The 22,946-nt window shown below is 43.4% G+C and overlaps 1 protein-coding gene across 2 annotated transcripts in view; it reads left to right on the forward strand.

Annotated features, from left to right (window-relative positions):
- The window catches only part of CPED1 (cadherin like and PC-esterase domain containing 1), a 113,002-nt gene that overhangs the window by 36,318 nt on the left and 53,738 nt on the right, over positions 1-22,946 (forward strand). For both annotated transcript variants that reach the window (XM_048500466.1, XM_048500467.1), the window contains exons 5-6: positions 18,690-18,849; positions 19,707-19,875. In XM_048500466.1, coding sequence (XP_048356423.1) covers positions 18,690-18,849; positions 19,707-19,875 — 329 coding nt within the window. The remainder of the gene's footprint in view (positions 1-18,689; positions 18,850-19,706; positions 19,876-22,946) is intronic.

Here is a 22,946-nt window from a genome sequence, read left to right on the forward strand (position 1 = left end):
CTGAGCTGATGGACGCATGTGGTGAGCCTGATGCTTAGTTGGCAGATAGCCACTGTATACTCCCTTAGTTTCTGGCCTACAGAAATCCGGCTGTGGTTCTGGGATCTTCATTGCATCATGTGGCAAAGTCTGCAGAGCTTGGAAAACTGCCATGGATACAGTGTTTCTCTTAATTTTCCTTGTGGTCTCTTCAGTAGAAAAAATGTAGTTTCTTGATAAGGCTAAAGAAATCAACACCCAAAACATTGGGGAGGGCATCTGTTGTGGGACTATGTATCTGACTTCCATTTCTTGTAGGAGCAGCTATTTATGAGGCACTGTTTCTTGTTCTCCCCCCCGCTCCCCCCCACCCCTTCACCCCCCCCCCACTCCCCAATTCATAATTTGCTTCTGAATATGACCAACTTGACAGATTTGAATTCTGGGTTTCTTCAAGAAAGCGGGGGAAAGTTCCTCATATTACATGATCTTTTGGGTCCTAGCTACATTTGCACAGTAGCAGATGGTGTGCCAAAACTATTAGCTGTGAGGTGTGTCTTCTTCAGCTGTATTCCTTCAGGGGGTTGAGTCATCACCAGCTGCTTTTAGTATTTGCACCCTCTCTCTGCACTGGGCCTGAATCCAAATACCTATTTTTAAGAAATAATTTTTAAAAGAGACATATATGCACACATTCACGCTTTCTCTTGCACGAGAGCTACAGTGCAGTGATTTTGTGCTTTTTTATATTTTTATATTGTGCAGTGACATGTGAATATTTTAAATAAATAAATAAAATTTTAAACTGGATTATAGTCACCAGCCTTAGAAAGGTGGAACTGCTGCTGGGAGAGAGCAATTCTAATATGTGTACTAAGAAGTAAATCCTGGTGGGCTTACTTCCAGGAAAGTGTCTTTAGAATTGCAACCTTAGAGGCAGATTTATTCAATAGTGGTTGCAAAGCTGTCTAAGCTGTCTTCCAAAATTACTTCTGGTTATAGTAGTATGACACTCATGGAAAATCCCTTTCAAAATTCGGAATATGCTGCCAAATTGAAGAGTGATAGAGGAGGAAAGTCATTCAGGATCCACTTGGAAAAATAGAGACGGAAGGAAATACCTTCTGCCACATGATGCTCTGGCTGCTGTGTATTTTGAGGGTATAGGGAACCATGCAGCTTGAACCTAATTAGAGAGCAGGGAAGACTGATTCCCTGTCCATCCAACAACACTATGCCATTTTTTACCATTGTTCACTGGAAACTGCTGTTATCCAGTCTCCCTGACAAATATGTGGAACCAAGTCAGCCTTGTATTACATGGGCAAGGGTACTTGTGCTTTGGTGTGAAAAAGCATGAAAAAGATCTTACCCTCATACTTATGCACTTTGTTCCTTTACATGATACCGTAAGTGTTTTCACGTATTTGGCAAGGGGTGACCTGGATTTGAGGGCTTGTCAAAGCTGCCACTCCCCTGCAGGCTTTGTTCAGTGCCTGTGAATTTGAAGCCCACAATGGAAGTTTATGAGATCCTCATAAAGTTGTATTATGCAACCAGACATCATAAGGGTATACAGATCTTGTGATGGAGATAAGGACAGGGTGCTTTTTGTTTGTTTTGTTTTTTGGTCATCAGTTTGTAACTGACTTATGGCAACTCTTTACGGTTTTCAATGCAAGAGACATTCAGAGATGGGTCGGCACTGTCGGCCTCTGTGTCACGACCCTGGTATTATTTGGTGGTTTTTCCATCCAAGTACTAACCAGAGCTGACCCTACTTACAGGGGCAAAATGCCCATTGGGCAAGGTGGGTAGCTGCCCAAGGCACCACCTTGTGGGGGGCATCAAAATGCTGGGTTCGTTTTTGGGTATTTTTAGTGGTTTTCCATTTTTTGCCTGCAGGGGGTGCAGCACCAAATTTTCAGCGTATCATCAGGAGACTGTCCTTATGCTACCCCCCAAGTTTGGTGAGGTTTGGTTCAAGGAGTCCAAGGTTATGGACTCCCAAAGGGGGTGCCCCCATCCCCCATTGTTTCCAATGGGAGCTAATAGGAGATGGGGGCTACAGTTTTGAGGGTCCATAACTTTGGCCCCCCTGAACCAAACTGCACCAAACCTGGGGGGTATCATTAGGGCAGTCTCCTGATGAGAACATGAAAGTTTTGAGACTGTGCCTTCAGAAATGTGCCCCCCAAGCCTGCAACCCCTATTGACAGCAATGCAGAAAACTCAATGCAGAACAAAGATTCTTGGCAAATTTCTGGGATGTTCCTGCAGGGGGTGCACTTTTGGACATATCAGCACCAAAATGTCAGGGTATTATCTTCAGACTGTCATGATGGCACCCCCCAAGTTTGGTGCAGTTTGGTTCAGGAGGTCCAAAGTTATGGACCTTCAAAAGGGTAGCCCCCATCTCCTTAGAAAAGAATGGGGGATGGGGCACCCCCTTTGAGGGTCCATAACTTTGGACCCCCTAAACCAAACTGCACCAAATTTGGGGGGTCCCATCAGGACATTTTCCAGATGATACCCTGAAATTTTGGTGCCGATACATCCAAAAATGCAGGAACATCCCAGGAACATCCCAGAAATTTGCCCAAGAATCTTTGTTCTGCATTGAGTTTTCTGTATTGCTGTCAATGGGGGTTGCACGCTGGGGGCACATTTCTGAAGGCACAGTCTCAACACTTTCAGGATCTCATGAGAAAACAATGGGGGATGGGGCACCCCGTTTGGGAGTCTATAACTTTGGACTCCTTGAACCAAACCTCACCAAACCTTGGGGGGTAGCATAAGGACAGTCTCCTGATGATACGCTGAAAATTTGGTGCTGATATGTCTAAAAATGCACCCCCTGCAGGCACCAATGGTGCAAAAAAAATTGGTCATGGTGGAGTGGCTGCCCATGGGAAGGGGGGCATCCAACTCAGGTTTTGCCCAGGGCTACAGTTTGCCTCGTTATGCCCCTGCCTACTTAGCTTTCAAGATCTGATGAGTTCAGGCCAGTCTGGGCTATACAAGTCAGAGTGATAAAGAGAAATATTTTGGATTTTTGCCTACAGAAAACTGGGACTGTAAATTGGCTGGAATCATAAACACATTTAAAAGATAAATTCTGTTGAAATCACTGGAACTTACTTCTATACACATAGGAACAGGCATTTATTTGGAAACCAACCACTTATTTTTCTGCATTTGGTATGTGGCACTTTAGCATATGTTGGTAGTCTGTTTTTTGCGTTATTCAAGCATTGTTTGTTGCCTTTGGCCTGCTATGATAATATATACACATATACATACTCAATCTTTGTCTTTTGGGAACATACATCTGGCTTTTTCACTAAATGCTAAGAGATGAAATTGAAAACAGAAAGATCGAAGGTTATTCAAGGACACACGCATGTTTCTATCTTCCACATGAAATGAAGTCAGTAAATAAGCACAGCAAGAAAGCTCTTTCATTCATAACTTGATAAATACCCAGCTCCATAGTTCTCAACCAGTGGTTTACAGACCTTTACTGGTTGACAGGGGAATTCTCACCTGTTTGGGCCTTACCACAAAAGGCAATTGTGTACCTCTGGGTTTTACTTCACAGGGTATGATAGTTTCAACATTACAAAAATAGTCCAAGTTGTAACTGTCCATCTTATATCTCAGGTATAGGAGTATGGGGGTGGGGGGTAGATGTTGGTGGAAGAGGGAGAAATCTTAGAAAGTAAAATTTCCCTTTGGTATTCAACAAAGCATGCAGTCATTGCAAACAATTTTCATTTATAGGACACTGTAGTGAACACATTCCAGAAAAAGAAGCTGTTACAGGAAAAAGGGATCAGCAGCATCCTAGATGTTTATGATTGCCTGTAATTGTGGTAAGGAAAACAGGAAGCCCACAAATATTCCTTGGCTAGGGAGTTACCAACTCTTCTGTTGTACCTGTTTTGCTCAGCGAAGAATCACTTTTGCCATCATATTGAAGTAATTTCTGTATATAAATTTAGGGTAAGGTGACCAGATTGTCACCTTTTTAAACCGGGACGGGGAGCACGCACATGCGCATGTGCGCGCAGCCGCAGGAGCGCACTGCCTTTTGGGGCGCTCCCCGGTTTCCTGCCCTGTGACATGGCGGGAAAATGGGGAGCGCCCCAAAAGGCAGTGTGCTCCTGCGGCTGCGTGCGCGTTAGGCTGCCGCACTGCCTTCTGGGGCGCTCCCCTGTTTCCCGGCCTATGACGGGGCGGAAAAGGGGAGTGCCCCAGAAGGCAAAATCGGGACAATTAAAAAAACCCTGCAGGATGCGGGACAGATTGGTTTAAGGCGGGACTGTCCCGCCAAAAGCGGGACGTCTGGTCACCTTAATTTAGGGGGTTGTACTATAATTCAGAAAAGTCGTAGTAGATCAGTTCATAGACATTCTGTTAAGGACATGGAATTACCTGCACTCAGTCCCAATTTCCTGCCTTCAAGGAGATGAAGTTTAGAACATAAAACACCCTTCATGAAGTGATGCTCCAGGAATTCTCCCTAGTTTTTATGATAAAAAACCATCGAGACTAGGTGAGGTATCCTGGTGCATCACCTGGAAGTGATATTGCATCCTACCCAAACTTTACCATCCCCAGACACCTCTTCCAAAATATCCCGGTATTTGTTGAAGCAGTTTTGAGAACCCTGAATGCAGGTAGCACAAATGTGGACCTCTTATGGTTCCTTAAATAGAAAAATGTTATCACTGCATCAGCTACATCATGGACTACTGGGGTATGAACCATGGAAGGCTATGAAAGTTCAACCTGCATTTAGAAAATATATGTACAGAGTTGTGGATAAAATAAATTAAATATGTATAGGCTTTATGTGCATGTTCATGGCCTCACATCGAATAGGTATCTGTGTACAGATTTGGGGTTTGTAAGACTTTCCACTGTAAGGGCTGAGGTTAGTGGTCGAGGCAACAGACAAGGTCCCAATACTATCACCTCATACATGCAACTAATTCAATTTTGAAGGTCTGAATAGACCAACCCAACAATAACTCATCGAAGATCACTCACTGAGCCCCTCAGCCTATGAACTTAGAAAAAATTTGAATTTGGTTTCTTACTCTAAACATACATATCTACCTGTATGTACAAAACCATGAGTCTACACGGCTGAAAGGGCATTATGTGCTTGGCATGTCTTGTAGCCCACCTAACTAGTATACTGAGTGCAATCCAAACTAAAGTTATACCCTTCTAAGTCAGTCGGAATCTGATTTGGAAGGGTGTAACTGTAATCATTGTACTGCTATATACTTGAACATTTATCTGGTAATCTTTAGATGAAAAATGGAAAAGAGAAACTCTAATGTTTTAAAATAATGGTTTCAATATGATCATATGAGCAAGCCAGAAAAAAATGTCTTCAGTTAAGAAATAAACTACAAATTGTGCAGAAATTTGATAGCAAGGAGGCTTCTAGAAATGTGGACTATTGGGCAAATAGGCTTTGTTTTTCCAGAAGCTTGTGCCCTAACATTGTTTCTGAATGGTCTACAGTTTCTCTCTTAATGAAGGTTTTTCTCATTTTAACCACTTTGAAAACCATGGAAAATTACAGAGCTGTGGTTTAAAGCAGTTGGCTTATTCAGAAGGCAGTTGGACTGGTATGTTAAACTTTTCAGATATGCTGGTCAATCCGGTTGGAAAAAGAAATTTCTTTGATATAGTCATGTAGTTCTTTCCATTCTGTTCCATTTTTTTAAAAAAAATAGTATCAAGTTTGTTTGTATTCTTCTTGTTTCAAATACATGATTATATAAAGTCTATGTATCTGTAGCGACTTGACTCTCTTATCTGCAGATACCTAAGTCAACAGATTGGGTTTACTATGACTCCAAACAGATTTTTCTTCATACTGGGAGAAAATACCAATGTTTGCAGAAAAAATTCAAAACAACAATAAAATATTGGGGGGAGGGGTTGTTAAATTTCCCCAAATACACTTGCACATGCACAGACAGTGCGCTTAATGGAGCAAAATAGAACCTCTCAGGAGGCCTAGTGGCAGAGGAGGGCCAGGAAGGCTGAAGAGCCAATCTCAGGCCAGCAAGGCAAGACAGACAGCTTGCCAGCCACTACGAGGCTGGAGTAGGGAGCTGCCAAGAGGAAACCTCCTGAGAGGGATAAAAGGGAGGCAGGACAAGAGGGGAGGGGTTGATGTGGGGTAGGAGCTCAAGCTTGCAGAAGTGCAGTTAACTACCTGATGTAAGTAAAGAGCTTATGAACTGAAGCTGGAGTCATGTCCTGTTTGGTCCAAAAGGGTAGTTGAGCTTCTATGAGGCCAAGATGGCCTACTTTGCAAGGGTAGCTGGCAGGGGGCACTCACAAACATCAATGTCGAAATCTTGAATTGGGCCCAGTAGCAAATAGGAAGCCAGTGCAAATCTTTCAAGAGTGGATTTATGTGTGCACAGCCAGGATGACCTGTCAGCTGTTTAGCTGCAGCATTCTGTACCAGCTCCAGCTTCTGGATTATCTTCAAGAGGAGTTTCATGTAGAGAGCATTGCAGTAGTCAAGACAAGAAGTTACCAGAAAGTGAAGTATCTTAGCTAAGTCCCCTCTGTCCAAATACAGACAAAGCCAGCAAACCAACCGCTGCGGCTGGTAGGTGCTCCTAGCCACTGCTGCCACCTGTGATTCGAGAGACAGGACTGAGTCCAAGAGTACCCTCAGATCTCACATCCATCCATCAGAGCCAATGCCTCCCTATCCAGCACTGGGTGCCCCATGATCTCAGGAGCTGCTACCCACAGAACTTCCATCTTATTTGGATTCACCTTCAGTTTATTGGTCCTAATTAGTCTGTCACCACTTCCAGGGAAGCATCCAGCACAGGAAGAGCTTCACCTGACTCAGATGGAATAGAGAGATAGAACTGATGTCATCGGTGTATTGATGGCACCCAACTCCAAACCCCCTGATGACCTCACCCAGCGGTTTCACTTATATTAATAATCACTTAAGAATTTTCTACTATCACTATGACATAATGCTTTTAAATGTTCCAGGCATCTCTCTAGGATGCATGGGAGCAGACTCCTTTTCCTGGCGTCCTCTGAATGCTGGCTTTATGTACAACAAATTTTTGATGCAAGGCCATAATACCTCTGATGCCACCAGAAAGGTCAGTCAAGAAAGTCTGCCTGATTACAAGCCTATGCTCCCCATTTCCAGCAACATTTCAAATGTGATATAGGCAGCATTCTAACCAGTTTCAGGCAGATTTGCCCACTGCTGGTTGTTTTCCTTATATTCTCTAGTCCAGGGGTCCCCACCACACTCTTATTCAGTCTGTAGACTCCTCTGCAATTCTGAAAGAGTGGTGGGAGTAACTAGAAAATGGTAGCCATGATAAGCAGAGCCAACCACAAAGTGGCTACTATAGAAGGTACAGTCAACCACCAAATGACAGGGAGTTATGGTTATGCATAAGTCTAATAGTAATTCTTCAAAATTTGTATTACTATCTTTGCATAACAAACACTTACTGATTGGTTCCCCACCCTGGGACATGGACAATATATACCCCAAACATTTCCCTCTCTCTGGACACAGTGTGTAACAGACTTCCCTTTGTGATACACCTCTGAAGATGCCAACCACAGATGCAGGCGAAACATTAAAAACAAGATCCACCAGACCATGGCCACACAGCCCGGAAAAACCCCCAGAACCAATTTTCTTTTTAATCTGTTCAGATCTCCTTTCTAAAAACTCAGGCACCAGGGATGGTGTTGGTTAGCACTATGACACCCTCAGATGTGCATTGGGGACACCTCTTCTAACCAATTACTAGAGATAGCGATTACAGGATAGTGATTGTGTTGGCCTAAAACTGGCAAGAGCCGAGTTCAATTCTCCAGTGTGCCATGGGCGTGAGCTAATCATTCCGGGCTTTTGTGCACTTACTGCTTGCTCGGGGATGTACCTCCCACAGGGACATGTGGGGTCACATGGCCCCAGGCACATGCCATCCTGTCATGTGTGGGGACACAAATTCACCCCCACACAGTAGCAGCCCTTGGTGCCGGCAACGGCGGCGCATGTGGTGGTGCGGTGCAGGGGAGCCTGGGCGCCCACCAATTGCAGAGTGGGCTTAGTGGCTGCTTAGCCAGGCCAGGGCACCCTTCCCCCGCCCCCCGGTGGTTGCTGCTGCCGGTGCCTGGAGGCTCTGTCCATGAAGGCAACAAGAACTGCAGCTGCCAGCAGGCCTGCAGCGGGCCCAAAGCTGGCGAGAATGGCCCGAGCACAGAGAGAGACGCCGGGTGCCACCTGGGTCCTTGTGCCCAGCTTCTCCTGTGGCATGGCTCCCTCTGTGCCGGCGCTGCGCTCACCGACTTCAGACCCGCTGCTGGTGGCTGCAGTTGCCTTCACAGAGAGAGCCACCAGGCACCAGCAGCAGCAACCACCGGGGGGGGGGACTGGCTGGTGAGCGCCCGGGCCCAGTTGAGGAGCTGCTAAGCCCACTCAGCCATCAATTGGAGGGTGCCCAGGCTCCTCCGCACCACACCACCATGTGTGCCGCCGACACCAAGGGCACCCTGGTGGCCCAGGGAGAGGCACACCAGCTGCCCTCCACACATTTCGCAGCCAGTCTCCCCCACCCCTCAGGGGCAGCCAGGTGCCCTGCAGAGGAAGAAGCCTTGGATTAGTGTGATGCAGCCTTGCACAAGCATGGAGGCAGCAGCAGCAACCATGGGCGGAGGGTAGCAGCAGCAACTGTGGGGGGTGCTTGCCATCAGCAGCAACCTTTCCAGGAGGGGGGCCCGTTGGAAAAATCAGGTTTTACCCCGAGTGCCATCTTCTCCCTGTACACCTCTGTGCTTGCCTCAAGGCTGTTTGCCGTGGGGTTTTCCCACAGTTTTCTGTTTACATAAGAGATTAGGTTGGAATACTCACTTCGGCACCTCTTTTTAGCTCCATTTAGCAGAGACTGTTCCAAAATAACAGCTTTTTATTTACAGGGAAGGAACCTCTTACAACCATCAGCATTAGCTATCATACAAGAATTAGAAACTGAAACCAAGAATTCTACCAAGAAGGACCAAACTACATCCCACAGTTAATAGGGGAGGAGTATACATATATATACAATAAATTTACCACACTAGCAGATCCTTTTTACCTACATCAGTTGTATTTTAAAAGGATCCTTTCCTTATTATCTAAATTACTTCTGCCAGTCCAACAGGGGCAAAAGTTTAATTCCTGTATGTCTTGTTTTCTTGCAAACTTCATTCAGGAGGATGCATTCCCCCCTTTCCCCCCTGACATCTGATAGCTCAATAGACCAGTCCCTTGTTGCAGCAGTAGATCTACAGTGTTTTTTTTTAATCACCAAGAAAACAAAGCCCTTCTGATTGTTCAGAAATGGTGGCCAGAAAAGCAGGGAAAATGCAGAAAGAGCAACAAAACCTTGATAAAGAATTATACTTCTTGTTTAGTGGTTTTGCTTCCCAGGTAAAAGCAAAACAACAGGAAAAGTCGCATTTTGCCAGCATTTGAAAACCATGCAGCTTCTCTGCTCTGGCTTGCAGTGTCTTTGAAAAGGGCAAGAAACAATACAAAAAGGAAAGTCTACAGCAGAGGAAAGGTAAGCTCACTGCAAGGCAGAACTCAAGTGCACAAATGACCTCTGTCTAACCTTTCTGCCCTTCCCAGAAATGCTGATGAGATGTTTATGTCACCCCTTTGGAGGAAGAATGTATTATTTTTTATTTATATCCCACCTTTTTCTCCATTGGAGCCTAAAGTTACTTGCCTTGTTCCCTTGTCTTCCATGTTATCCTCACAGCAACCCTGTAAGGGAGGTTAGGCTGTGAGTGTGTTATTGGCCCAAAGTTATTCAGCAAGCTTTTATGACAGAATGGGGATTTGAATCTCTCTCTTCCAGATCCCAGTTGAACCTCATAACCATTATACCATACTGAATTACAACTATGCATATGATTGCATCAAACATGACAGGCAGTGTTGTGTAGTGATTAGAGAGTTGGACTAGGACTGAGGAGGCTCACATTTAAATCCCTGTTCATTCCCTTAAATCCTAACCTACTTCATAGGGTTATTGTAAGGATAAAATAGAAAGCAGGAGACCTATGAATGCCACCCAGACATTTTTTGAGAAATGGTGGGACAAAATAACTCTAACAAGAAGAGATTTCAGGCAACTTTGGTGCGTTTTGTTTATTATATATGCTTTATTGACACCAATTGGTCTCCTACAGGATTAAATGTGCAAGGAAGCACTTAGAGATTTTCTTCCATTTTGCTTTATCTGCAAAAAAAGTCAGAAATAGTAATAAATCTATTGAGAGTTCTAGGGTTGTGCCAGGCCAGTCCTGGGAATTGGCAGGAGAGTTGGGATGGAGACATGGGGTATGTGTGGCTTCAGTGGCATGACATCACTTCTCGGGAAAACCTGGAAACTATTTCTAGAGCTACCTGCTGTCATATCCAGCTTTTTCCTGGAGGTGATGTTATCAAGTCAGTGTCACTAAAAGGTTTTGTCTGCCACAGCTTGGAACAGCAGCAGGCAATAGGAGCTGTGGGCATGGGGTGCCACCCCACCCCACCTGCAGCAGGGGCTTGGCAGTCCTCAGTTTTTCACAGATGACACAAAATTGAAGGATGGTTGTCCATTGGTTTTCTTGCACAACCAGCAATTTCTTTAGCATCTTGACCTACCCAAATTTAAGACTTGTCTGTATTTCACACAGGCATAGCAACTACTGGGGAGAAGTTCAGAAGCATTTTTAGTGACATGTATGAATTCTGAATCTGATTACACTATCAGCCTTCTGGGACCTGACACCATTATTTCCTCCAGGTTCAATTATTTTCTTCTTACACATCTTTCAATAAGACAAAAATCCTTCAAGCATTCATTCTCTACTCTGCCAATTAGGCAGACCTATTTTGCAGAGAAAGCTTCCCAACTTACTGAAATACCTTGGACAGATATCCCAAATATGAGAGAAAAAATAGGAAAGAGAATGCTTCTTCTACAGTGAGATGGGGGAAGGTTGATCCCTAAAATCCCATGAAAGCTACTATAAAAGAGAGCTGCTGTACTTCATGGTTCTATTGAAGTCACTGTCTACTGTTTTGAATTATTTTGCAGTTGTTTAATCACACTTGCTTTTTGTATTTGAAGGAGTGTGTTCACTGGCAAATAGCTTAGCTACGTGAGGAATGTGGCTTTTAAAGAGTCCAGCACCAATTCACTCATGTATACTGTATGTCCTTAACCAAATGTAAACAACAAGCCTCTTCTACTAGAGAAGTCATAATTCATTTGTAAGACATAGAGGCTGACATTAGGTCTGTTCTTGTTCTTTCTTTTAAAAACAATTTATGAGATGGGATGTGAGCTAGCAACATCATGATCAGTCTGGCCAAAGAATCAGCAATTAAAACCAATTAAAACTAATAATTGAAAAGGCACCATCAATATTGCATGCCACTATTTTAAATCATTGTTTTCCTGTGATTGTTTAATTGAGTTCTTATTTTATTTTGCTGCCTATTGACAGTTTATAAAGAGGTATGTTTTACATGATATGTTTGTGAAGAGCCCCATTCTCCCTTTAGCTAGCACTACACTTGTACCTCTTATTTATTCAATCCATTTTAATCCCACCCTCCCACCAAGGTACTCAGTGCATCACTGACTGTTCTTCTATTTTCTCTTCACATATCTGAGGTAAGTTAGGCTGAAGTGACTGCCCAAGGTCACTCAACATGTTTCACAGCAGAACAGGGATTTGAACTTGGGTTTCTCAGAGCCCTAACTACTATACCATGCTGGTGAGGTGTTTTCTGAGTAGGAAGGAAAGAGATAGATTTCCATTGGTTGCTAGAGTCATCCTATTGGAATGTTCTAGCAAGCTCCCTTGCTGCAACTGAAAATGATAGAAATTTTTAAAGGCAATCCCATGTCTTGTTCCATTCACTGGTCATTGTATCTGGTAGAGAATCCTTCTTTCAGACTGGGTATTCCATGACTTTCCCTTGTAGTCATGAAAGCATTCTCTATGGTTAGTTCTATTGAATGGCTTCTGCTTCCCCCAACACAGGAGCCCAATTGCTACAGATCAATGTTAGCATAATATCCAATGATGTGGGAATGCAGTCAATGACTTAGAAACCCTCCAAAATCATTAAGAATTTTCCAGCTCTAAGGATTCAAGCTGTTAGTTCATCTTAGTCAAGCACTTTCCTAAATTAATCATCTGACCTTGCAAGGCTTATTAAGGGCAGTGACATGTTTTAATAATGTGGCAAGCAGCATTTTTAGAAAGGGAGAGGAACATGTACCTTTTCTAATGTGATAAAATGAGATGAGGCATCCCACATATTGGGAGCATGAACACAATGATCTGTGACCCTCACATCTGTAAGATCATATCTCTTGATATGCCACCACCACCCTCCACAAAGAGCACTTTGCTCATCAGGAGAGAACTTGCTGGTGATCCCTGGCCAGAAAAGTGTATAGCTGTCCTTCACCAGAACTCTGGACCTAGAATCATAGAGTTGGAAGAGACTCCAAGGGCCATCAAGTCCAACCCCCTGTAATTTAGGAACAAACAATCGAAGCACTCCCGACATACATTCATCCAGCCTCTATTTAAAAACCTCCAAAGAAGGAAATTCCACAACCTTCCAAGGCAATGAATTCCACTGTTGAACAGCCCTGATGGTCAGGAAGTTCTTTCTAATGTTTAGGTGGAATCTCTTTTCCAGCACCTTGAATCGATTACTCCATGTCCTAGTTTCTGGGGCAGCAGAAAACAAGCTTGCTCCCTCTTCGACATGACGTCCCTTCAACTATTTTAACATAGCTATCATGTCCTCCCTTAACTGTTGCTTCTCCAGACTAAATATCCTCAGCTCCCTAAGCCTCTCTTCATAGGGCATGAACTCCAGACCTTTTACCATTTTCTGGATCCATTCCAGCTTGTCAATATCCTTCTTGAATTGCGATGCCAAGAACTGTACACAATATTCCAGGTGAGGTCTAACCAGAGGTGGGATTCAGACAGTTCAGCTCGGTTCAGCCGAACTGGTTGTTAAAAGTCCTCTTGCTCTCCCTACTCTGAGAGAGGGAGCGATGATGGGGCTTTTAGTGCCAGCCGAGAGCAGGGATGAAAGCTCCGGCTCAGCCCTCCTCCCTGCCCTGGGCTCCCCAGCCAGGAAGGAGACTTCCAAAACCAGGAAGTGCTTGGGGGGTGGGGTGGAGTCAGCCGGGAATGGGGGAGGCTCCAGCTACTGTGGCGCCACCTCCTCCCTCAAGCTCCATCAGCCAGTGCAGATGAGCTTCATAATAAGCAGCAAGTGTGATTTGGTTCTACTGAAAGACTCTGAAACTGTTCATGCAGTTCCATTCTTCCATATACATTGCATCATTTGGAAGTCCTTCTGAGTCTGGACCATAGTGTACCAACCAGTTCAGAGTTCAAATACAGAAGGATTTGAAGAACATAGTGGGGAAGGGGTACAAAAATGTCTGCAAAAACCCATCTGAAACAATTGTGCAGATCAGAGATACAGAGAGTTGTATTCCTCACCAAAATTTCTTCACAGATAAAGCAAAATGCACCATTTGATAAAATATATAATCAAGCTGCATACACATGTTAACACCCCCATCCTAGGCAGAGATACATTCTTGTTATTCTGCTGAATTCCATTGTCTAGAGTGATACAGTAAACAATTGGTATGGTTAGCAGTGTGCTTATTTCTGAACAGTGATTTTTGTCACAGGGCCCTTTCCTTGTATGATCATTAGAAAAGCCTCAATTATGCTTTTAGCTTGACACTCTGAAATAAAGTGAATCTGTTTTCAGGAGAAGTTGTACTAATCACTTAATAAGCTTAGCAGTGTGTGGTCTCTTGCTAAGTAATGGGATCTGGGAATAAAAGAACAGCTTGACTTCTCCCTTACTTAAGCATTTGGAAATGTCTAAAAATGGACTTTGCTGTAGTTAATAAAAACCATGCTGCATATGAACAAAAAAATACAAGGCTTTGTGACTGGCAGAAAGGAAAGAAGAAGAACACCCTCTACTGGCAGATCTCATAATAGTTGTACTCATTGATTCTATGAAATAATGGGTCAAAACTGGAAAGTAATGCTACATCTTATTTGCACCAGACTGATTTCCCATAGATTTTACTACAAATAAGACGTTGAGCATTCTCTTTTGGTCTTTTGTGTCACAGGCAAACTGTCTTAAGTTTACTGAAACTAATGGGACAAGGACATAATCTACTGCAAGGGTATCACACTTTCTCTGTACTTAATAGTACCATCCTCAATAGAATTACACCTCTGGGCTTAGAAGAAGGATATGGAGTATATTTGTGCTATCCTCACTGAAGTCAGTGCAATTTACCACTGATGAAGCTCTGCCCTAATCATTTCCAAACCTTTGGGGACATCTGTCCCCTTGGCTCTATGAACTCATCTGCACTGCTCCCCATGCTAGCATTATTCAAAATAGCAGTTTGCAGAATCCACTAAACAAGATTACAATAAAATTCAAAGCAATAACAATTAATTGAAAATTGATCCAAAATCAAATTAAAACTTTTTTAGTTTAGTTTCAATTTAATTTATTCAACAAAGCTTTTCAAAAACTGAGTTATTTAGCAAAAAACATTATTAACTAATTTATTGTTCAGTACATTCTCAATGCGATAGATAAGCTTGAAGCTGTGATACCAATTTCCCAATGTCTGGTTTGAAGTCACTTACCAAGAATCTTAAATCACCACATTTAGTAATCTGGAGTCGATTTCTTCACTTGGAGAGAAGTTGAATAGTCACACTAAAACTACTTTCCACCAAATATGGTGTTGGAAATATACAATACCATAACCTTTGTTAGTCATATCTAACCAGAAATCTTTAATCAGAGGTGGCAGTAAATTGTCAGAAGTTAAACAAATTATCAAAAGAAAATAAAAGTTAAATCTTCTATAAAATATTTTATATTAAAAATGGATAAAAGCATGGTTTTACAATGCTAAAAGTATAAATATGTGTTAAAAGGCCCATGGTTATATGTCTTTTGATGAATGTTCAAATACCTGTAAAAGAAACTTCGCAACTTCTTCAAGAATCTCAGCATCACTACTATTGAGAAAGAAAGCCAAGTTAGATGCTACTATGACCCCAGATTTGTCAGCGGATACACTGCAAGGCAGGGGACCTCTAACTTTTTTGAATTTCGGGAAATCAAATAAAATATGGCTGATTGATTCCAGCTGATTCGGGCAGAGATCACAGACTCTATCCTGAAGCAGAATTGACATAAAGCGGCCAAGTGTTGGAAATATAACAACTGCCTGCAGTGAAGGATAGCAATCAAAATTTTCTTTCTGTAACCAAAACTCTTGGCACAATTTCTTAAACTTGGGGTTTAGCTGAATGCCATTTTATAGCTCACGTAGGTCTTCCTCCCAATCTGGAATTTATGTTGAAAGAAGAGCCTCAGCTTGCTTAAGTATATCTTCTGGCAGTACATCCAAATGGTCACAAAAAATCATCTTGTATGCTACCTTTCTCTGTTCTTAGTTGCCTTGTATATAATTCCTGAGCTAAACTTTCCTCAAAGATTCATTGCCTGGCTGTGAGATTTCTCTATTTTTACCTTCCGCCACCTTCTTTATCTGGGTTGCAGGCGCCCTTTAGCCTCAGAATTGGGAGTAGGAGTGGGAGATTAAGTAATTTAGTTCTACTGCTTTCCCTTGGGCTCACTCCAAATCTCTCTCTGATTCACTCTCTGACCCACTGGTCAGGGCATAATTTGTATATTTTCCTTGTTACCCACGGGTACATGGATTTATCATAAAGTTTCCTTTAGTCCTTCCCAAGGGCGTACCACCCAGGGGGACATATGGAACAAATGTCCCTAGGCGGAGGCCATTTAATCATGCAGGGGTGGAAAAATCACCCCCACACCCCTCTTCTTTCTTCCCAGGTCCATACATCCCCCCTCACCCATGTCTCAGAAGGAGGGTTGAGAGATCTCTTTGCATGGCCCCCTGCCATCTGGAGACCCCCACCGCTAACTGGGCCCCCTGTGCTGCATCCCGGCTCCTTGCTCACTTGTCAACCACCCTGTAGCCACCGCACCACAGTCCCAAGAGGGCCTCCAGGCTTGGCTCTAGCCCCTTACCTGGCGGTGCCCTTGCCATGCCCGCTGTTGTCAAGAGCAGCAGCAGCACTGAGAGTCCAAGCGAGGCCCGCAGTGCCTTCCACACAGTGGTGGGATTCAAAGGATTTAACAACCGGTTCCTGTGGTGGGATTTAGATAATTTAACAACTGATTGTATACAAGCACAATTTTAACAACTGGTTCTTCCGAAGTGGTGCGAACCTGCTGAATCCCACCATTGCTTCCGCTCCTCCGCCCCTCTGGCCTGCTCCTGCTGCCTACACCGGGGGCCCACACCTGCCTCCGCCTGCCATGGCTGGTCCATTCCCAGGTGGAGGCGCAAGCTCTGGGTATCCCAAACCCCTTGAGGAACGGGAGGTGGGCAACCTGCTACACTGCTCCAGCACCACCAGAGGTTGGCTCCAGAGCATTGTGGCTGCTTTCTGGTGAAGCCTCTGGCGGTCATGATGCTCAGCCAGACCAGGGAAGGGCAGCCATCTCTAGCAAGTCACCTCCCTGCCACTGCCACCTCTCTGGTGGAAAGAACAGGAGGGCTGGTTCTTGGGAGGCCTCAGTGGGGACTGCCCCTTCCCCAGCACCGCCCACCCCCCTTTGGCCAAGAGGACAAAAAAGAGGCCTGGGAACGTGGGACGGGGTGTCCGGGAGGTGGAGCTCCAGAGCAGCCTGCCCAGGGTCCAGACTGGGGCTGGTCGCCTGATGGAGCACTACCCCCACCTCCAGTCCACTAAAAGGCAGCAGGGTTAGGGTCCAGCAGGGGGGGCGACACCCAGGCATTGCTGGGCTGAAGCACCTTTCTGGGGGTGAGGGGAGGTTCCCTCCTCCCCACAGTCCTTACATCACTGGACTTCACTGGCAGCCTACCCTGCTGACCGGGGGGGGGAGGTCATCTCCTGCAGGCCCAGCGCTTCTTTGCCAGGAGTGCTGCGGTATGCCACTGTCTCTAGGGCTACATATTCCCTAGATTGCCCCCCCCCCCGGAAAACTCAATTTTTGCCCTTGGATCCATTTTCTGTCAATACTCCACTGGTCCCTCCCCTTGCCCATCTAGGTTCAATTCCCTTCACTCCTCATGGGAGGGTACAAAGACTGAGGAAATACCTGCCTTTCCCTCTCTAAACTGCAAGTCCTTCCTTCCCAGGCTCCCACCTGACATCTCTCACACATCCTGGGCTTCTCCAGCCCTGCACTCTCACACATCCTGGGCTTCTCCAGTCCTGCACTATTTCATCTCTGACATGTTTCAACCTCCATGCCCTGACCCATGGAGGGCTTCCAATGTGCTGCCAAGGAACTCTGACCCCTTCCTAGCCCCAGACAACTGCCCACCAGGCCCCATTGAATGCTTTTGCTTGGCTAGTCCCAGGCTTCTTTGGTCTACCATACCCACATCTACAGCAGCCTCCTCCATGCATTGGGGGCTGAGCTTCCAGCAGGATCCAGGCCTGACTGTCACCAGCTTCAGGACTACCAGAGTAAACTGAGCAGAGCCTCTCCTCTCACTCTGTCTGTCTTCCCCAGGTTGGCCTGAGTTGGGGGAGGCTTCCAGCCCCTGACACTGCCAAAGTTGACTCAACCAGCTCCAGTGCAAATTCTGTTGTCCTTCATAAGCTGCACAATTTATCTTCCACGTTTTCAGTTATTTCATCTATGCATCTTTCCATTGAATTGTTGCTGAGAGGAATTGTTCTAATTATATCATGTGGTGACAGGTACAAAGTACTCAGAACCTCAGTAACTATATTTTCTCTTTAAAGGTTTGTCTAAATTTTTTTTGCCAAAATATACCTAAAATTTCTCCTAGTATTTTTACCATACATTTTCCTTTACTTACCAGATTGTATTATTTTTACCCTTAATTTTCCCTCATAATCCAATTTTTCCCTCTTCCTTTTTCCTTGAAAAAGTTTTGTTTCATTTTTTAAAACAGTTATTGAGAAACTTTAAATCTCTGTATTACATAGAAATATTAGTATTGGACAGACTGACAAAAATAACAGTTATTTAGTTTAAAAGTGTACTTCATGATTAACAGGTTCAATAAACTGAGAACATCCGAAAAATAAACACCACATTCAATGGGATGTCACTGGGATGCTCAAGTAATCTCCTTCAAACGTCTAAAAGAATAATAGAATATAAATGTAATAAAGTAAGAAGAAGAAATAACAACTGAAAACACTCTGGCTGATTCTGCATGGACCAAAAACAGTGGTGTGAAAACAGTATAAACAGTATAAACCCTTTTACACCGTTTTAAACCCTTTTACACCATTTTCACACCATTTTCACACTACTGTTTTTGGCCCATGCGGAATCAGCCTCTGTATGCTGAAAATCGTTTCAGTGCAAAAAATATTTATACATACACAAATGCATGTTTTGGCCATGTATGAATGGTATAGTTTTTGGTTTTATTGCAGTTCTTGAAGTTAACCTCAGCAATCTAATTCCCTCCCCATGTTGAATGTCTTTTCAGAGTTGCATCTTCCAGTTGCTCTTTCTGCCTGCCCTGATCTGTTTTTGGCTTCAGATTCAATCATTGCACCTGGATATCTTCAAGCTGTGAAATCACATAACAACCATGGAAGGTCACGTCTTGTCCAGGGGTCAGATTTGCCAACTGAGAATATGCAGCAGTAAGTCTTAGTTTGGTTATTTTATGAACCAAATTCTTGTATGCAGAACAAAACATTCATTGTATTCCCCTTACTGGATTAATGGAGTGATCAAAGGATTTTTAAGGAAAGAATCAGGAGGTGGGGATGAAACTGAAATGAGTCCAACTGTGGGAATAATGCAGTCTTGGAAATTTGTAAGAATTTGGAGAACAGAATTGGTAGGCATGAGACCAGTTAAATATCCTGTTCTTCCCACCTGCTGATCCTCTCCTGAACTCCAAATTATCTCTGCAAATGATTGACCTCTGTTCCATTAAGATGTTAAGATGTTGTCTGTTTCTCCTCCATATTTCTTATATCCTACTCTGTCATGGTACTCATAGGGTCTCCTTGAGGTATTTTTCTCTCTCTCTCTCGTTGTGAACTCATATTTGTTGCAAGGAGAAAATGGAGGAGAAGAAACGTGTAAATGACTGTACGCTGCCTGGAGGAAGATCAGGATACAAAAAGTGGGGATCAGTAGATAGATAACCAGAGGGCCTGTGTAATGTAATGGTTAGATTGTTGAATTAGTATTTGTGAGAATAGAATATGCCAATGAGTCAATTACTGTACTTATCCCAATACTTATTAATATAGGGCATAATTGCCAAGTATTAAAAAGTATGAAGAAAAAAATAATCACAAATTTGATCTATCATATACAAATATCGTACGCAGATTTCGCACTTTGTATTCTGTCAAGTGGCATGATACATCTATATAAATCATCCTTCTTCTTGTGATCATCTTTGGCGTGAACTTATTGGCAAAGTCAATAAGATGTTTTGGGTCAGAGGAAGCAACACTTTTCATAACGTTGTGTTATTTCCTAGGCATTCAACATATGCTTCAGCTGAACGTAAGGAGTCTTTTAAAATTCAAGACCTGTCTGTCATCATCAAAGCTTATGTACTGGTCACATCTTTAACACCTTTGCGAGCATTCCTTCATTCAACAGGGATTGTCTTGTATCCATCCAAAAAGAAACACTTTTCAGTCAAGGTAAAATGTTCCCTTTACCATGTCAGCTTCTTTCAAAATGCTACTGATATGGAAAATGTTTTTGTTCTGTTTTTTTCTTCCCAGTAGCATTTTCTCTCTCATGTCTTACTTCTAAATTAGACCCGCACTATTTGTGCTCCACCAAGCTGGGCATAGCTCATTAGTGATGGATGGCAGTCAACCATCTGCTTAAAAAAAAACCCTGCAGGGTTTGCTGCCTGCTTGGTTGTACAACTGTACCCCAAGAGGTTGAAGAAGGTTCTCAAGTGTCATGGACAAGATAATATATGGCTGATAGAACACATTCAGTTTATAAGTGGTGATGGGCAGAGTTCCAGATTTGACTGAGAGGAAATGATGGGCTTGCATCAAGTTCCACACACGTTTTGTGAGTTTTCCATGTGAACACTCAACACGCACACATACATGTACACATACACTTGAGAGCTTTTAAATGCTCTCAAGGAAACTTAGAAAAAAGTACGTCTAAATTGAAATCCAGTGAAATAGACTCAGGAACCTGGGAAGTACATTTTCCAGGGTTCCATGAGTCACAGGATCTGCCTTATGTGGCCACTCCTCCCAACCTTAAGTGGCCACTCCTCCCAACCACCATGGGGTTCCAGTGCTGCACGCTTCTGCTGTGTTAAGAGTGTTGATCCTGGACATTCTTCACTCAGATATACTTAACAGCTGCCACTACTAGAATACCATTATTAGTTTGGGGTTTTATCAGTATAGTTTCACTTCAAGACTAACTGTTCCCTTTAGCTGTTCACAAGATTGATTCATTCTGATTGTAGACAGCCTGTGTAATTTTCAATTAAAATACATGTATTTGTAAGAGGTAAACACGGCTTGACTTCTCACCCCCGCTCTACACTTTTAAAGGTAGCTTCGTGTATATGTATAGCTTTGTTTGTATGTGTGAAAGAGAATCTGTGTGTGTGCACTTGCACGCATGTGTGCAGTCTATTCAGCTTATGAGCTCAGTATGATTTCACATTTTGGTGAATGCAAGTTTGGTTGTTACCAAGTCACATCTGACATATGGTGGTTCCTGAGGTTTTCAAGGCAAGAGATGTTCAGAGGTGGTTTTGCCATTGCCTGCCTCTGCATCACAACCCTGATATTCTTGGGAGGTCTCCCATCCAAATACTTGCCAGCGTCGATCCTGCTTAGCTTCTGAAATCTGTCAAAATCAGGCTAGCCTGTGTTATCCAGATCAAGGCAAATGAAAATAGAAGGGTTGAAAGTATAGCAGAATACCCTTCTTTTCATAGTGCCAATATTCTGGGGTGCAAGTCTCAAAAATGAATACTATTTCATCTAGTGGGGCTTACTCCCAGGAAAGTGTTCTTAGGATTGCAGCCTTTGCTTGTTATCCTTATGTTAATTTTTTTTCTGCCTTAAACAAGTTCAGATTGGTACTGGTAGTTATTTAACTGACCAGCAGATGGAGTTAGTGTGTTGGATTCTTTATTTCAGCTAGGTTGTTTCCTTGTGTGGATAAGCATGTGGTTAGAAATACCTAAAATAAATCATGTATACATTTTGAGAACATGAAAATCTTTAAAAATTCTCTCTTCCACACAAATGGTAGATGGGCAAGAGCCTGTTCTCCTTTGATACGGTTTGCTGCAGATGAACCAAGGAATATCTTCCACTCCACATGTCTATTTTCAGTGTAATTTTCCCCTTTGTGCTATGGGTGCACTAGCTTACATTGAGCTTTGAATGCTAGATAACCAGTCAGTATAATTAAGAGGCACCATTTTTGGTCAGTGGGACAGTGATGGAAAAGAAATGTGTTGCTTGTTAAAAGAATGATTTAAAAGCCATGAAGTGTGAGCTGTAGTGTAGTTAACTGTCGCTAACTGTAGTCATAGGCACAGCATCAGTAGTGCAAGGAAATCCCCTTGCATTATGATGCTTACAGCATGTACCATTAAACAAAGCTATCCTATCCCATATTGTGACACCTTCTTTAGAGACAAGGAATGCCACACCCCAGCAGGCAGATCAGGCAAAGATCAATGGATTGATCAAATTGTGTGTTACTATCATATTACTGTATCTGTGCTGGTTTCCACACTCCACATACAAACAATTCCCTGAACATCACAGTCATCTCTTACTGGTCGTTGCCAAGTCAGTAAGCATGGATATGGGCACCTAAGCAGGGGTGTATCTGCAGAAAATGGCACCTGGGGCAAGCATTGAAATTGCCTTCCCAGCTGAACTCTGCTGCCCCAGTGCAGCCTCCACAGTGATGCAGTAAAATCTGAAAGAGGGGAAAGCCCCAGGGCCGGATGCACTAATGGCAGAAATCTTTAAGTCAAATACAGATTGGTGGGCCCAATTTCTAGCAGCTCATTTCGCTCAAATAAATTATTCAAGCCTAATCCCAAAATCCTGGCCTCTCTGCCAATATATAAAAAAGGAGATCCAAATGATCCAACAAATTTCCATCCAATCACTCTCCTATCAGTGGCCGGAAAGATCTACGCTAAATTTTTGCTAAACAAAAGAACTCCAGCTAGCCCAGAACAAAATCCTTGGAGCTGAGCAAATTGGCTTTCGCAAAGGGAATACGACCCTAGACCACGACCTTATTTTATCCCACTTAGTGTACAAGTATGTAACTATGGGAAAGAACAAGCTATATGCAGCTTTCATCGATCTCAAAGGAGCCTTTGACTCCATCTCTAGAAAACTACTGTGGCAGAAACTCCTTGCTTTAAAAATTGATCTGAGACTCCTCCATATGATTAAACAACTCCATTCAGATACAACTTGTCAAATCCAATGCTCCCAAGAGGGCCTATTAACGGAAAAGATTACCATCATGAAAGGAGTTAAGCAAGGCTGCGTTCTAGCCCCCATTTTATTTAATATTTTCCTGAACGACTCAGCTTCTGCCTTGTCAGAAATAGTCACACACCCCCAAATTGAACTCACTATCAATACCATTAATGCTATATGCTGTGATCGCATTCTGTCTGCTTACTGTCACGCATTCCAAAAAAATGCTGAGCCTTCTCCGGCGTCCTGATAAAGGTTAAGATTGC

Source organism: Sphaerodactylus townsendi, linkage group LG06 (assembly GCF_021028975.2).
Source record: "Sphaerodactylus townsendi isolate TG3544 linkage group LG06, MPM_Stown_v2.3, whole genome shotgun sequence".
NCBI classification, from domain to species: domain Eukaryota; kingdom Metazoa; phylum Chordata; class Lepidosauria; order Squamata; family Sphaerodactylidae; genus Sphaerodactylus; species Sphaerodactylus townsendi.